The sequence below is a fragment of the Syngnathus acus genome, chromosome 9 (assembly GCF_901709675.1).
Source record: "Syngnathus acus chromosome 9, fSynAcu1.2, whole genome shotgun sequence".
NCBI lineage: Eukaryota > Metazoa > Chordata > Actinopteri > Syngnathiformes > Syngnathidae > Syngnathus > Syngnathus acus.
The window spans coordinates 2,437,804-2,452,061 of NC_051094.1; the positions used below are offsets into that span (position 1 = coordinate 2,437,804).

General features: G+C 40.0%; 1 protein-coding gene across 1 annotated transcript; it reads right to left on the reverse strand.

The window, feature by feature from the left end:
* Positions 1 to 5,066: 5,066 nt before the first annotated feature.
* Positions 5,067 to 6,003, reverse strand: LOC119127649 (cytochrome c oxidase subunit 7C, mitochondrial). Its single transcript, XM_037259654.1, has 3 exons — positions 5,848 to 6,003; positions 5,282 to 5,411; positions 5,067 to 5,147 (listed from the first exon to the last, which is right to left on the reverse strand). Exons 1-2 carry the CDS (start codon positions 5,920 to 5,922, stop codon positions 5,295 to 5,297), a joined length of 192 nt encoding a protein of 63 aa, XP_037115549.1. The 5' UTR covers positions 5,923 to 6,003; the 3' UTR covers positions 5,067 to 5,147; positions 5,282 to 5,294.
* Between the last annotated feature and the right edge of the window lie 8,255 nt (positions 6,004 to 14,258).

Here is a 14,258-nt window from a genome sequence, read left to right on the forward strand (position 1 = left end):
AATGAAAAAGACATCCTGGACTAGTGGTTGTTCAGAGGTTTGAGCTTCAACTCTCAGCTCTCGTCTGCAGAAAGTTTCCATGCTTGGGAGGGTCTTTTCTATTGCGGCTTTTCCCTATATTATTAAAAAAAAAACATGCATGCGAGCTTCATTACCGACCATATTGTGCATCGGCTACATTATTTAATAGTTCGATTCGCATTCAGGAATATATATTCAGGGGTAGAATTGAATGATTTAACTAAGGATGCAGCCGATTTTAACAGAGGTGGCCAACATCCCGGAAGAAAATGAAAATTTAAAGAGGGAGACACAATATCTTAGCTAGACTGATGGATTCCCCCCCCCCCCCCCCTTCGGATAAAGCGTTTGGACACCCATGTGACATTTTCAAATTTGTCAGTGACGTCACATAACATTTGCGCTCGGCCGTTTCTTCAAAGTGTTAACCTATCAATAAAAATATTGTGGCAAGCTCCATTCAAACGGTGCTTGCGTAAACTTTGACCCCAAATGATTTCATTAATATAAAACTGGGGCAATTAATTAAGCATGCACTTAAAGACTTTCTCATTATGTACAGAAAAGTCAGACTGAATTCTGAACTATATATGCCGTCTACGTGTAAAGTTACGTTTGTCCAAATGGGGGCGCTATTGAGCTGTTCCGCAGAAGCAAAGGAAGGCTTTTAACCTCTTTGGCATCTGAGACTCTCACACCACAGTTGAGCTCAACGAAAGATCCAGAAATGACGGCAAACAGACTTGCAGCAAAGTGCTGACTCTCACCCTTCACAATGACTGGCGCAAATAGAGGCCAATGACACTGTAGATTCTAAAAGATGCTCGCTCACTTTTGCAACTACTTTTTGTTTTGCAAATATGGCACTTGTGCATCAATTCAACAGGAAATGCTGATTGCTGACAAAACCCTGTTTAATTTATGCAATGCATAAACAGATGTACTCGCAAACACATGGCCTTGGCATAAATGTGACAGATTATAGTGGGCTGCTTGCCTGTCTGTTTGTTTCAGCACACAAAGCACACACTGTTTGAGTGGCAAGTACTCTAGCAGTGTTTGTACATCTGTTTGGAGGCTTAAATATGTGCAAACACAGATGTGAATAGTGGCGGCGAGATTTCGCCGAGTGCATCGAGACCGTGGCCTTGCAGGATTGAGGGAGGGATAACGCTGGACACTTTGCAAAAAAAAATCGATAAATATTTTCTCTCTAAATGATGGTTCAAAAGAAATCTGTGATTGTTAAGAATAATAGCTGTTTGGCTTTTGTGGCTTTTATTCTTACTCTCCATCTGGCGTGACCTCACATTGTTAGACCTCATTCCCACATTGCATGCATGCTGTTCCAACATATCTGATGAGATGGTTCACTTGAGGAAATAATCTCATTCACTGTTGGCTTTTTCTCGAGTCAGTGCAAGCCGTGTAACAGCAGAACATCACAGAAAGGTTTCACTTTTTTTAGTTTAAAATAGTTTACATTACCGTATTTTCCGCGCTATAAGGCGCACCTAAAAACCTCCAATTTTCTCAAAAGCCGACAGTGCGCCTTAAATATTGACCAATATGGATTCGTGGATGAGGACTAATTTATTAAAGTAATCCTTACGTGTTTATTTTGTGTGTTGTGTGATATTAACGTTTGAGCAACGTTGAGCTATTGATATATCGTTATTGTTTTCATTATTTCGAATGTTACTATATTGTGATTGCATTAACGTTTGAGCAACGTTGAGTTATTTATTTTATGCGCCTTATAATCCGGTGCGCCTTATATATGGACAAAGTTTTAAAATGGGCCATTCATTGAAGGTGCGCCTTATAATCCGGTGTACCTTATAGTGCGGAAAATACGGTATCTTCCAGGATCCAGCTAGCTTATGCTAAGCTAACCTGTCATCACCCATATTTTCACTTTTCGTCATGATGTTGATACCTATACAGCAAAAGTATTTTATTATTATTTTATTGCGTGTAGAAAGTTTAAGAAGCAGTGAATTAAAGCGTCAAACACAGTGTGACTAAGAGCACATTTTACAAACAGTCTCTTGATACATCTTGACAGTGAAGCGTTTCTGCATGACTGAGGCCTTCTCTACCAGAGTGGAATGTGCAGGTGGCTTCATTTTTCTGCATGGGCAGTTCCGCACTTCCTCACGAGTCAGCATTTCCGAGCTCAAGCACGGTAAACAGAGACAGTAGCGGATAAGTGAATGTGATTAACAGGAAACTTGAGTGTGTCCTTGAAACTCGGAAGGACTGACAGAGGCTGCTCATCTCTCAATGCATCTCTCGCGGCAATCCTGACATCACAACTGTGCGAGATGACCATTAGAGCTCATCAAATAAATTTGTCAGACACCCACTCTCATTTAGGCTAATGTCAAACATCACAGACTTTTAATGCCATCCTAAAATCCATCCGACTAACGGGAAAGAGGAAGAGAATCGTAAAATATTGAGTCTGTCTTTCTATTAGACGGCTGCACCGAGCCAAGTTCTGCTCAGAAGTGCAAATGAGTCCTATAATTAGATTCAATGTGTGTGATGTGGAAAAGGCGAGTAGTGAACCCTCCACACGCGATGAATGGCCGCAGATGCTGCAAATATGGCGACTTATCAGGGACGGCACATAAAACAGCATTTAGCCACTTGGACAAAATCTCCAAGTAATTGCTGCAGCGGAGATTACCATGTGAAGACGTACCTTTTTTAGTTGCTGCCGTAATGAGGATAACCTACTTATTTTATTAGCATGCATGACGTTAAGCAATCTTTGAATGAGTATAAACTGGCATGCAATTGATCTTTAATGACTACACTTTGTTTTAATTAGAGCCTGTACGCCCGGGAATGCAAAGCATTCGGTGCAACAATTACAATAATGAGTTTACTTGCTTTAATGAAGATGCAAATGCTGGCATAACCACACACACACACACACACACAAAACAGCAGAAATGCACAAAGCATACATCCTAATACTTGCATAGTGGATATGGCGTGACAAATTCCCCCAATAGACTTGGCATGTATGGTACTCTGCGTTTCCCTCCCCCAGCTCCACACCGAGGAACCCAACTGAAATGTGTCATGTGCACCCCTGCTGCAACATGCCCTCCTCCAGCAGACTTTTGCTAAGTCGCTTGAAATGCTTTTGCAGCTTGGCCAGCGTGTGTAGCGGATAACACCACTGTGTCTAATTTGTCCACACTGATGGAGTGGGGCATCACCTAGCCTTCTTAAAAGCCCCACTCGGAAGCGTAATGCTCGATAATAGATCAAACATTTATACCATAAATGCCCAAAGAGTGCACTTCTCCCTCGGAGGCGCCCAAATAATGTGATTTTCCACTCCATTTAATCCTAAATTTGTACTTTCTCGAGGCGGAGATTCACATCCAGTGTCATTTTTTCAGGGAAAAGGATTCCAAATATAGAAATACTTTTGAATTGGCGCGGAAAGTCAAACACATGACAATGGTTGACAAGGTCAAAATATAACTAGGGTAAAACGATTCAGGCAATGTGGAGTCTAGAACAAAGTGCAAGTGATCAGTGTGGCCTTGCATTAAAATTTTACATAAAAAGGTCAATTATTCAATGAATTGATCATAAATTTTATTTTCCAACCAATCAAGCCACAGAAAAAGCAACGTAAAGGCAAACATAGCCAGCGCTAGTTTTGTACTTTCACATTACCAAAGTTCAGGGAACAAAAGTTCATCTTTTGGAAGATTCCAAAACGTGGAGCGGAAAAATCTACAAGCTGCTGCGTTTCTTGTCTGACAAATGGCATCATGAAAAGTCACATATTCAAAGGCTCCTGTCGAGCACTCAGTGGAGGGCGCCGGGATGAAACATCACTTCAGAGACACGTATTTGTCTCAGATGCCTCGAGAGCTCTTAAGAGGTGACTGCAAAAAGAATGAGCGACATGAAGGATGGCTCATTACACGCTATGAGGGAACATTCTGAGAAGAGATTGTTGTTAGCGGTGACGACGGGTGACGACGGGCTCGGCGAGAAAAGATACGTCGTCGCAGAGAGCGGAATTTTAATGTCATGCATTATGCAGTGTTGACAATTTCTCACGAGACGCCCATGTTGTTTCCTCACGTGCGGAAACAAGGAAAATTAAAGGTTGCTACGAGTGTTAAATGTAGCCTTAAGTGAAAAGTCTTTGGAGATTTAATGTGAGGCCAACCTATTCTATGTGAAACATACATAAAACACTACTCATCGACCCCACGTCTGATATTTTTTGGAGCCAAGCAAGAGCAGTGCACACAAAATATAAAATATTATATACTCCCGACACACGAGCAAGTAGCTGGCAGGCTCGCAAGTTACTATTAGGGATGTTTGCTAGACACAAAAAGGTCTGCCAGGTTGTTTTTCACGCTCGTATCGGATCGAGTGCCTCTCGTGCATTCGTGCCAACTCGGGCACTGCGCGGTGAATAAAAAAAAAAAAAATCACATTACCGCCGAGCTTTTCAATACTTTGTCCTTGGATAATTATCGCCATGAGCACAAGGTTAATTGAATGGGAAATAAGTTAGTCGGAGTTCAACTGAGTGGAGCCGTATAGCCATCAGGAGGCAAGAATAAAAGTCCCAACACAGCTTTAATTTTTAATGTTTAAAAGTACTTTGGAGCAGTGATGTTATACGGGAGCTGATTAATGTAGATTCGAGGTCAAAGGACAACTATATGCATGAGGTTTTCAGGCGCATTTAACTTCCTGTAGACAAGGCCAAACCCCAGACAGCAGTGCAGTCTCCGTGTATATATATATATATATATATATTTCCAGAATTATCAAATGGTACAGCCTGCTCGCTCTATCGTCATGGTGAATTGTTTTGAAGTTTTTTTTCTTATTTGTTGGTCTCTGGCAAAGACTGATTTTAAATCTGATTTCCATGTTTATCAGTTAAGTCAGATTTAAAATGATTTTGCTTCAAACCAAATTCATAATGGGGATTCATTTGGCTACTATAAAACAATGCAGTTTGGTCAAAGATAAAAAAGACATGGTCATATCTTAGGGAATTTTATTTACATAGACTGTTAAGTTAGTCCCAATGTTCTGCACATGTAGAAGTCTGATGACCAAACCTGCAAATAGAAGAAAAAGAACGAGTAAATGCACTTGATGATAAAATATTTGTCATCAATAATAAAAGTGCAAGAGCACGACTAGCTGGAAGACAACATTTGACATTTTCCAAAGACAAATAACCAATAATTACCTCTGAAGACATTTTACTTCTTCAGGATCTGGTGTCTGACGACAATAAAGGGGAATGCAAAGCCGCTGCCAAAGAACATCACCATCATACCCAGCAGACGCCACTTGTTTTCCACAGAAAAGGGAAGGTTCTGTACAAACACAAAAGCAAGTCGGTCAAACGTCGCCATGGAATGACAACCGTAAAATAAATACAGCACACCTTTGTTTATCAAGCTGATAGACATAATACATGCTAATTGTTTTGTTGACACCTAGTCTAACGACAACTAGCTTTAGCCACGAAGCTAACGCTAACTGCATGTAGCCTGTCAAGAGCAATCGTACACCGCCTTCATAACAACTTCAATTACAACATTCACATTAATATATAACATTTACACGGCATTATTTGTAGTCGATTCTGCTTTAAGAAATTCGGAATCATAATGTTGAGAAGTTTACGGCATGACCTCCAGGTTAGCTTAGCAATTAAGGTCCGGACATAAGACTAGGCCGCGATTTAAAAAAAAAAAAAAACACCACATTGAACCTTTTACTTTTGCTTAAATAAGTTGTTTCTTTTACCTGTCCAGGTCCTTCGGAATAATGCGAAGAACGCACAGCAGACGTCGTGAATCGCCTTACGGCTTGTCCCAGCATGGTGAGGTGTTGATTTGTGTCCTAAGTTGCGGCTAACTGCGACCTTCTCGTTTCTCTGGTATGGAGAGCGCTTGCGCGGCGCAAAGGATGCTGGGAAACGCGGACGCTCATGGGAAATGTAGTTTAAATTGGGATAGACGCGCTTCCCTTTGGGATGCACTACTTCGAGGTATTTTTACACCTACTTAAAAAGTAAGAAAAAATGAAGAAAAGAAAAGAAAGTAAATAAATAAATAAAAATAAAGTAATAAATAATAAAGTAAATTATTATTTTTATTATTTTTCAGTTGCAAGAAAATTGCAACAACTACCTGCAGTTTGGCAGATATTGAACAATTCTTTTGTTTTCTTTCCAAATAAGAGTTTCTTTTGAGCAGATTTCAAATTGTGTCAAAATAATATTTTGATATGGTGTGGATAAACAAACCAATGAGTTTAAAGAATGACTAGGCTATTTATCTTTGTAGATTATTTTTCTTTGTACTACATGCATACACATTCATATTAGTAACCTTACTTAAGGGAAAGGGCCTTGGCAGTACTCAGCAACCAGCCCAACCAGATCGTGCTCGATGAGTCACAGCTGCTTTGCGATAACTGCAAGATAGGATGCTTATCAGCTATAAAAAAAAAGTAATCAGTAGCCATTTCTGTCGAATTGAGAGATTTCTATTGAGACAAGCTTGTCCTTGTATAGCTCCAGATCTTCATTAACTTGTACATTTAGTTCATATTGAAGCTCATTTATTTGCTCTTAGAATAAAAAAAGTATTAAAGAGAAGTCCCATCTTGAAAGGGCATCACAGAAGATAAATAGTTGATTTGAGTAAAAGTTCTCATTTCATAGCCATCCATCACACAATTGAGAACACACCATAAGTGAGATAGCCAAATTGGGTCAAAAGTTATTTATTTTCCTGCATACTGCCATGTTTCTGCTCTATTGTTCCTCGTGCTTAGATAAAAAAAAGGTTTAGCTGCTGTCGAGTTATTTGAATTTACATTGCTCTCTATATTCTCCTTTTTTTTGTTGAAGCTTATTAGATTTATGTGCTATATTGCGCTGTGCGCTTTTTCAGCAGTCATGTAGGTGGATAGAAAATGTAAACAAACACCCTAATGCAAATAATCAAACAAAGCTGTCACCTCAAATAATAACCTGCATCATCATTTTGCACTTCCAATTAGCATTGATCTGATGTTACCTTGATCCTGTCACAGCGGTAAACAAACCTTTAATGAGGCATCCACACTGCATAATTTCATAATCACAGTGCATGTAAAATTACTCGTTGGATTCACACAGTCATTAGAAAACAAAATATCAGCATATGCTACTCACTGCAATTGGATTTTAATATTCCGACAGCGGCTGTGATAAAGAGCGGGCTGAAGTGGCAAGGTAAACAACCTCGCTCAAACAGTGAGATGGATAATGATAATCAATAAGGACAACAGCGAGGACAGTTCATTTTACGCGTGGCTTGAAAGTTGTCTTGCATAATTGCCACCGATGGAGCCTGACTACTAGCATGATTACAGTGTCTTAAGGTACACAAAAAAGTGAATCGTCAAAATTTGCAAAAATAAATCAATCCATTGTCAAACTAATTTGAGATTATGCTTTCCTCGGTAGGTCAGGAAAAACAATGGATGCAATTGATAGAAACAGAAACAACCTCGCAGCCGGCAGCTAAATCACCAGGGGAGTTCATTGCATGCACACCGCACTGGGATTTGACATTAATCTCTATTGTGGATTAACAGGGGGGGCGCATCTGACCGAGACTATGCCCTTTCCTATTCCAGGTTAGGCTTCTTAAAATAGCAGAACTCTTCACCTTGATAAAAATTCATGATCCCTGCAGGCCTCTAAAGCACAATGTTACGAAAGCTTTCAATTACACAAAAGTATTTGGACACACTTTGATATGCATTTCTATATAAGACTCCCAAATGTTCTTCTTTCACCCACCCTGCAAATGTATTTTTTTGAAATAATCTGCAGAAGAAAACAATCTTTTATTGTGAAGTTTGTTATTTTCAGTCATGTTCTGCGACATGGCTTGTTTTGTGGCAGGCCTTATGGGCGTTGCTTTCTTCATGAAAGTAAACAAAGAGCTCAGAAAAGTCAAAACAAAATCTCTTTGGTAGTGTTATATAATAATAAAGTGTGAGCTGGCAAATCATTCTGTCATGTTGTTGAGTCCCTCCGAGCTGACTGAGAACTTCATGTGAGCCACAAGACAATTCTGTGACAAAAAAAGCTTTGAGCCAAGCAAATTAAAAGAAACTTCCTTTTACAAGGGTCACTCAGTCTTCAATGTCTTTTTTTTTTTTTTAGCTGTCCCACTTTTTCTCTCAAACTGCTTTGACTCCATTCCATGTGAGAGCCATTCTGCTTCACCCTTGAGGCTTTCAAAAACTTCAAAAAGGTGCCAGGGAAAAATAATGTCGTCTTTTTTTCAGTTTTACAAAACATTGGTGCCGTGAGCATTTCTTTTTCTCTTTTTTTTTTTTCAAAGTGAGAAACGAACTTTTGATCTCTGTGCTGTGACAAATGACAATAGTTACAGTAGAGGCAAAAACTTCTCACTAAAGGGAATCACTGGAGGAGAACACCAGGAATGTGTCTTGGCGTTACTTTGTGTGCCCGCTTTGATTTTTGTCCAACATGTTACTGGTGAAAATTCCATGGAGATGCTAATCAATTGGATGTTTCTACAGCCTTTGCAACTGCCACACGATTTTCTTGCTATCTTGGGGTTTCTCAGTGAGCACCTGTTCAACAGATTGATGGGCCGTGTTAGATAAGATGATTTCAGCGAGTGAACTGCAGTATCACTGGACCTAATTGCTTGTGACTTGTGTCTTTATAGAGCAATCTTTATGTACCCTCTACTCCCACAATTGAAGTACCCTGCTCAGACTATTGCCAGTGGGACACACGTTCAGAACTCTGTATCTGTGCCGAGTGCAGGTCTGGCGCAGGTTTTGGGCGTAAATCTGCACAAGCATGTGCGAGAGTCGAGGTATTTTCGCAGATGCACGGAGTTCTGCGCCGTTGTGGGTGTGAACACAGCCGACTCGCTTCATAGCTGGTCACAGCAGCTACCTTCAAAATCGGCATGCTCGCACTTCTGACACGGGAGAAGCAGAAACTGATTAGCTGGAGTCCACGCAGGAAATTGCGCAACTTACGTTGATAAGGAACAGCAAGTTGGGAAAGCGCATCACTGCTGTAAATTAGGCTCTTAAAGACTGCCTTCAAATCTGATATCTCAAAGCAGTACTGTTTAATTCACCAGACATAATGATTTAAGTAACATGCTATGCTAACATGCTAGCTCTGTTGCTAACCCAAATGGTGCGATTACCACGACATTCCCTGTTTTATATGAAAAACAGTAAAGAGTAACGGAACATAATACCTATCCGCCAATAATATCGTGTGAAATCTTTCCATTAAATTAATTTACTGTTCCATATGTGTGTGCTTAATGTGTTTGAAACAGCGCTTGCATTTGTTGATCCCAGTAGTCCATTGAAGATGAGCTCCTGCTTTAGCGCCCTGTCAACCATGAGACAAGGCCACAAAGCCACCTGTCAGGAGGCGGTTATGCAGAGCTCCAGGCTGACCAAGGACTGACCGGCAGCATCTGTGCCACTGTTTGTGTCTAATACGCTAATGAGAGCAGTCAAGCTGTCGTATCCGCTGCCGTCGCTCTTCGTTGCTAACAATGGCTCCTTCCGTTCGGCTGTCGTGAATGACATTGAAATAACACGCAGCCGCAAGAAAACAAGCATGTGCCAACAAAATGCTGACACATTAAAACAGCACGCAAATGAAATAAACAGATGATAGAGAGTTGTTGTCTTGAGGAATTTCCGACTATTGCGTTTCAGCAGCGGGTTTCTAAAGGTGACGCTTTTTTTCCATTGAGAGGAGCCCAAGAACATCAAAGGATGAAATGTAGCTTGAAATAAAAAAATAAAAATAAAAACACATTCATCTGCTTCAAACAAAGCACACAAACATCAAGGTCAATAATTGTGATTGCGAGAAAATAACATTCGTATCTGACAGAAATGTGATTTAGCCTTACTATGCTATTCTTCGAAATGTTCAACAGAAAATACACATTTAGGATGTATGCTATTATTCTGTTTTTCAAAACGACAATATATTAGAATGCTACTTTTCAGATTAAAGAACAATTGTTTTTTTTTCAGTGGCCGGAACCGATTAATGGCCTTTCCATTCATTTCAAATGGGAACGATGATTTGGTACCATTGATTTACCAAATAAGAGAGTATGAAAGCCAATGTTACTCCCATCTGAATGCGAAATTTCAAAAGCACACTCTCCATTGATGCCATCTGCCACACTGCGCCATTTTCCACTGCCCCACAAAAAGAGCATCGCACACCAGTGAGAGGCCAACACATTGTGAGGATGCTTCACGTCTGTCATCCTGCCAAGCTTCCATCAAAAACACTCTGCCTCCTCTCATCTCACTTTACATGCTTTCCCCCTGCAGTATCCTGGGTTCTGACCTTGATTCACTGTCTGTTGTAAACAGCAAAAAAAAGAAACAGAAGGTTGAGAAAACTAGCTTGAGGATGAAATGCTTTTAGTAAACTTTTAATACGTAGTTGATTACACGGGACAATCGACACCATCTGTATATACGCTGCAATTGGAGCTAGTCCTATGAATGTCCATTTAGGAAAATAAGATAAGGAAGAAAACACAATTACATTGCAATGTCCTCGCCGCCTAATTGCTTTAACACCAAAGTCAATTTGCATGGAAATTATTTGCGTGCAAAATATGCATACTAGCATCGCGTCATTCTCAGCGAGCTCGTTCCTATTGGGATCCCGTCGGCTCGACATCTCTTAAAGGACAATTCGGTAATACGTATGTGGGCCACTTCAGAACCTTATTTCTCTCAGTATAGTCTTCAAAAGCTTTTATTAGTTTTAGTTAAAAGCCGCTCTCATGCTTTGCAGGCAGCAAAAAGAACTCCATGTTGATTAGGGCGGTTTGAATTAGGCAGAGATGAATGGCCAGATTAAAGTCAAAAGGATGAAACAACTGTCCTCCAACACTCCCTTGACTTCACACAATTTGTTTGTTTTGTTTTGTTTTAGAACTTCAATTACTGTTTGGCTGTGCAACCCAAACTTGTGACTCTGCTGTTTCACGGTCCAGCACAGCCCAGCCCAGCAGGCAGCTGTAAACACAAAGCTCCGAGGGTCGAGTAGTTGATAAACACGGTGATGCAGTTAATGGTGAAAAGCTAACATTTCCGCCAGTCGGTACACCAGTACACAAAATACCAGGATGGAACTTGACAGGGTCAAAAAGCAAAATATGGAATAGACGAGAGCTTTAATAGCAAAAATTGCATTTTTAGGTATGAATTGAGATTTGAATGTTCATGACCAGGCTGTACCAATACTGTATTTACAGATAGTTCTTTGCAATTACACCTAACTACAATTACAACTTCATATTTACTTATGGCTAAAAAGTAGTGATGGGAAAATGAAGCTTCAAATTTGCTTCATGAACCACTTTTTGACCTCTCTAAATGGCAATAAATAAAGGGGGTTAAGAAATGACAATCGGTGTCATTTCAGGCAGTATTGAAGAAAGTACAAAAAAATACAGCAACTGGTTTATGAACCACATTTGAAGCTTCGTTTTCCCATCACTCCTAAAAAGTGAAGCATGGAGAGCCTCTGTCACCAAAATGCACACAGTTATAAGTGCTAAGTTGTCTTTTATTTTACATTCTTCCAAATGTTTGCCCTGTATTGGTGATAAGTGAACAAAAAAGTGTTACTATTTTCCAACTACTTCTGTCAAATGAGAGAAGGAGGCCACGGAGAAAAACTAAAATGATCAATATGCAACCCCACTGGGTTGTCAACATCCCATGATCAGAGCAGGTGGGAGCTTTGGTTCTTTGGAGACCTTCAGCCTGCCAGCAAACTGACAGATCTCTCGTTTTTTTTTTCAAGCACCAGAGAAAGAACTCATTATCAGTGTAAGAGTGGGATGAAGCTAATGCCAACTGAGACACAGGTGGCACCGTCACACACCTGCTCGGGCAGGACATTTTGACCCGCTCGCATTGTTTAGCCTGCTTTGGAATGGTCCAAGCTCTTAACATATGGCGGGGACAGGTGCAGCAGAGGCCATGTAAGTAAAAAGCATCTGTGTTGGCTTCTCTCTGCCCCTCTAATGATGCTTGGATGACATCAGAGGTGCTCATGACTCTTGCAGTGGCTTCCAGTGGGATAGATTTCACAAAGCCCCCGAATGCTGGCAGCTTTGTTTGGATTTTCTTTCCCAACCCAATAACGGACAATGAAATGTCATCCTGGATAATCACGGGAATACACGTGAAATACTTATGCAGGCAGAGCTGGCAATTAAGCGTCTTTTGCTGCAGTTTGTTAACGACATCTCAACAACATGCAATATTCGATGCCTGCCTACGGCGTTAAGGGCTACGACATAAGACGAGCGGGTTTGCAGGATACTTCAAACGGCCAAGGATTGTTGTAATTAAAGCAGACACGCAATTCATTATTATGCCCATAAATGTTTTCTTGATTTCCCTTTGTGCAGAATAAACTGGCACAATTGCGACGTTTGCTTCTGGCTCACAGAAATATGCTGTGAAGAACACGATTATGTACACAAGTGGATTTGAAGGTTTTATCCTGTTGCCCTCAAGGGACCTTGGGACAAGGGCAGCGAAGAGAGGAATGTTGATAGAGCTGAGAAACAAATCTCAGCTGGAATTGATTGACAAATACGCATTCTGACCTGGCCAGTTTAAAGGCGAGCGCAGTAATCGAACCAGCCGAAGAAATGTAATGTTCTTATTTTGTCAAGTGAGTTGGTTTCAGTTCATAAAGTAGCAACAGTGGTGTGTTTTGCTCTCTGTTTCTGTCTGTAGTTGTTAAGTGTAATTTACAATTGTGATATATAAGAAGGAAATGCACGGTCAGCAGCTAGAGAAGTCGATGAATGCACACTGCTCTAAAAGGTTCTCATGGAACGAAACATTAAAACTGAAAATCTTACACTGTGGAATGTATTTAGAAAAAAAATAATGCAAATCAAAAACCTGAATACAGAATCATCATGTGTCCTAGCCGAATGGACCGTGACCTTCATCTTTGACTTTTTGTGTCCATGAATTTATGCAGCGTCCGTTCAGCACAGGGCAACTTTGCGAGAAGGTGCAAGCGGGCAATCAGTCAGCGCTTGTGTTGCTGGGCTGAGAGCCACAAATATTTTATGAGTATACTGCATTAAAGTTGCAGCACAGTGTGCCAATGTTGCTCAAAGAGTAGTTGACTGTGATCAATGTTCGAAAAAGACCGAAAAAAAAGGAGGCGAAGTATTCACAGAGAAATCAAAGAAAGTAAAGTTCAGCAGTGCCCATCACCAGAAGAACACGATATCCATGATGAAACAAGATGCTGTCGGCTCAAACTGGGTCATACTTGTGTGTTCAGAACAGATTGTTGGGCTTGAGTGATCTCCCATCATAGTTTCTAGACGCGTACTAGGCCACATGTGCCATTATAATCGATCCATTTATAAGCAAAAAGACTTCATTTAGGTTGTCACAAACACAAATGTAGACATTTGTAAGCAATATTGTTCGTGTCATTTCTCACCATAACATTGTTCACTTATCGCAGGTTCAGTGCAACACAGATTTCTTTTTATTTACATTTTATATTTTATATTTTTATTTATTTTATATATATATATATATATATTTATATATATATATACATACATATATATATATATATATATAAAATAATAAATCTATACATATTTCTTTATATATTTTTAAAATTTATATATACCGTATTTTCCGCACTATAAGGCGCACCGGATTATAAGGCGCACCTACAATGAATGGCCCATTTTAAAACTTTGTCCATATAAAAGATATATACATTTGGCCCGCGGGCCGGACTTTGGACACGCCTGGTGTAGTGGCTCAATATTGGTCCATATATAAGGCGCACCTGATTATAAGGCGGCTTTTGAGAAAATCGGAGGTTTTTAGGTGCGCCTTATAGTGCGGAAAATACGGTATATATATATATATATATTTTTTATTTCTCAACTGCACTTTGTTTGCTAAGTGAATAGTCCCCGCTAGTGACAACAAATTGTAACCCAAACATATTTTTGTTCAGTGCATTATTAACAAAATGGCTGACAAAACAAAAGAGCAATAGTGCCCGTGAGTTAGAACAATTTGTAACCCAAACATATTTTTATTCG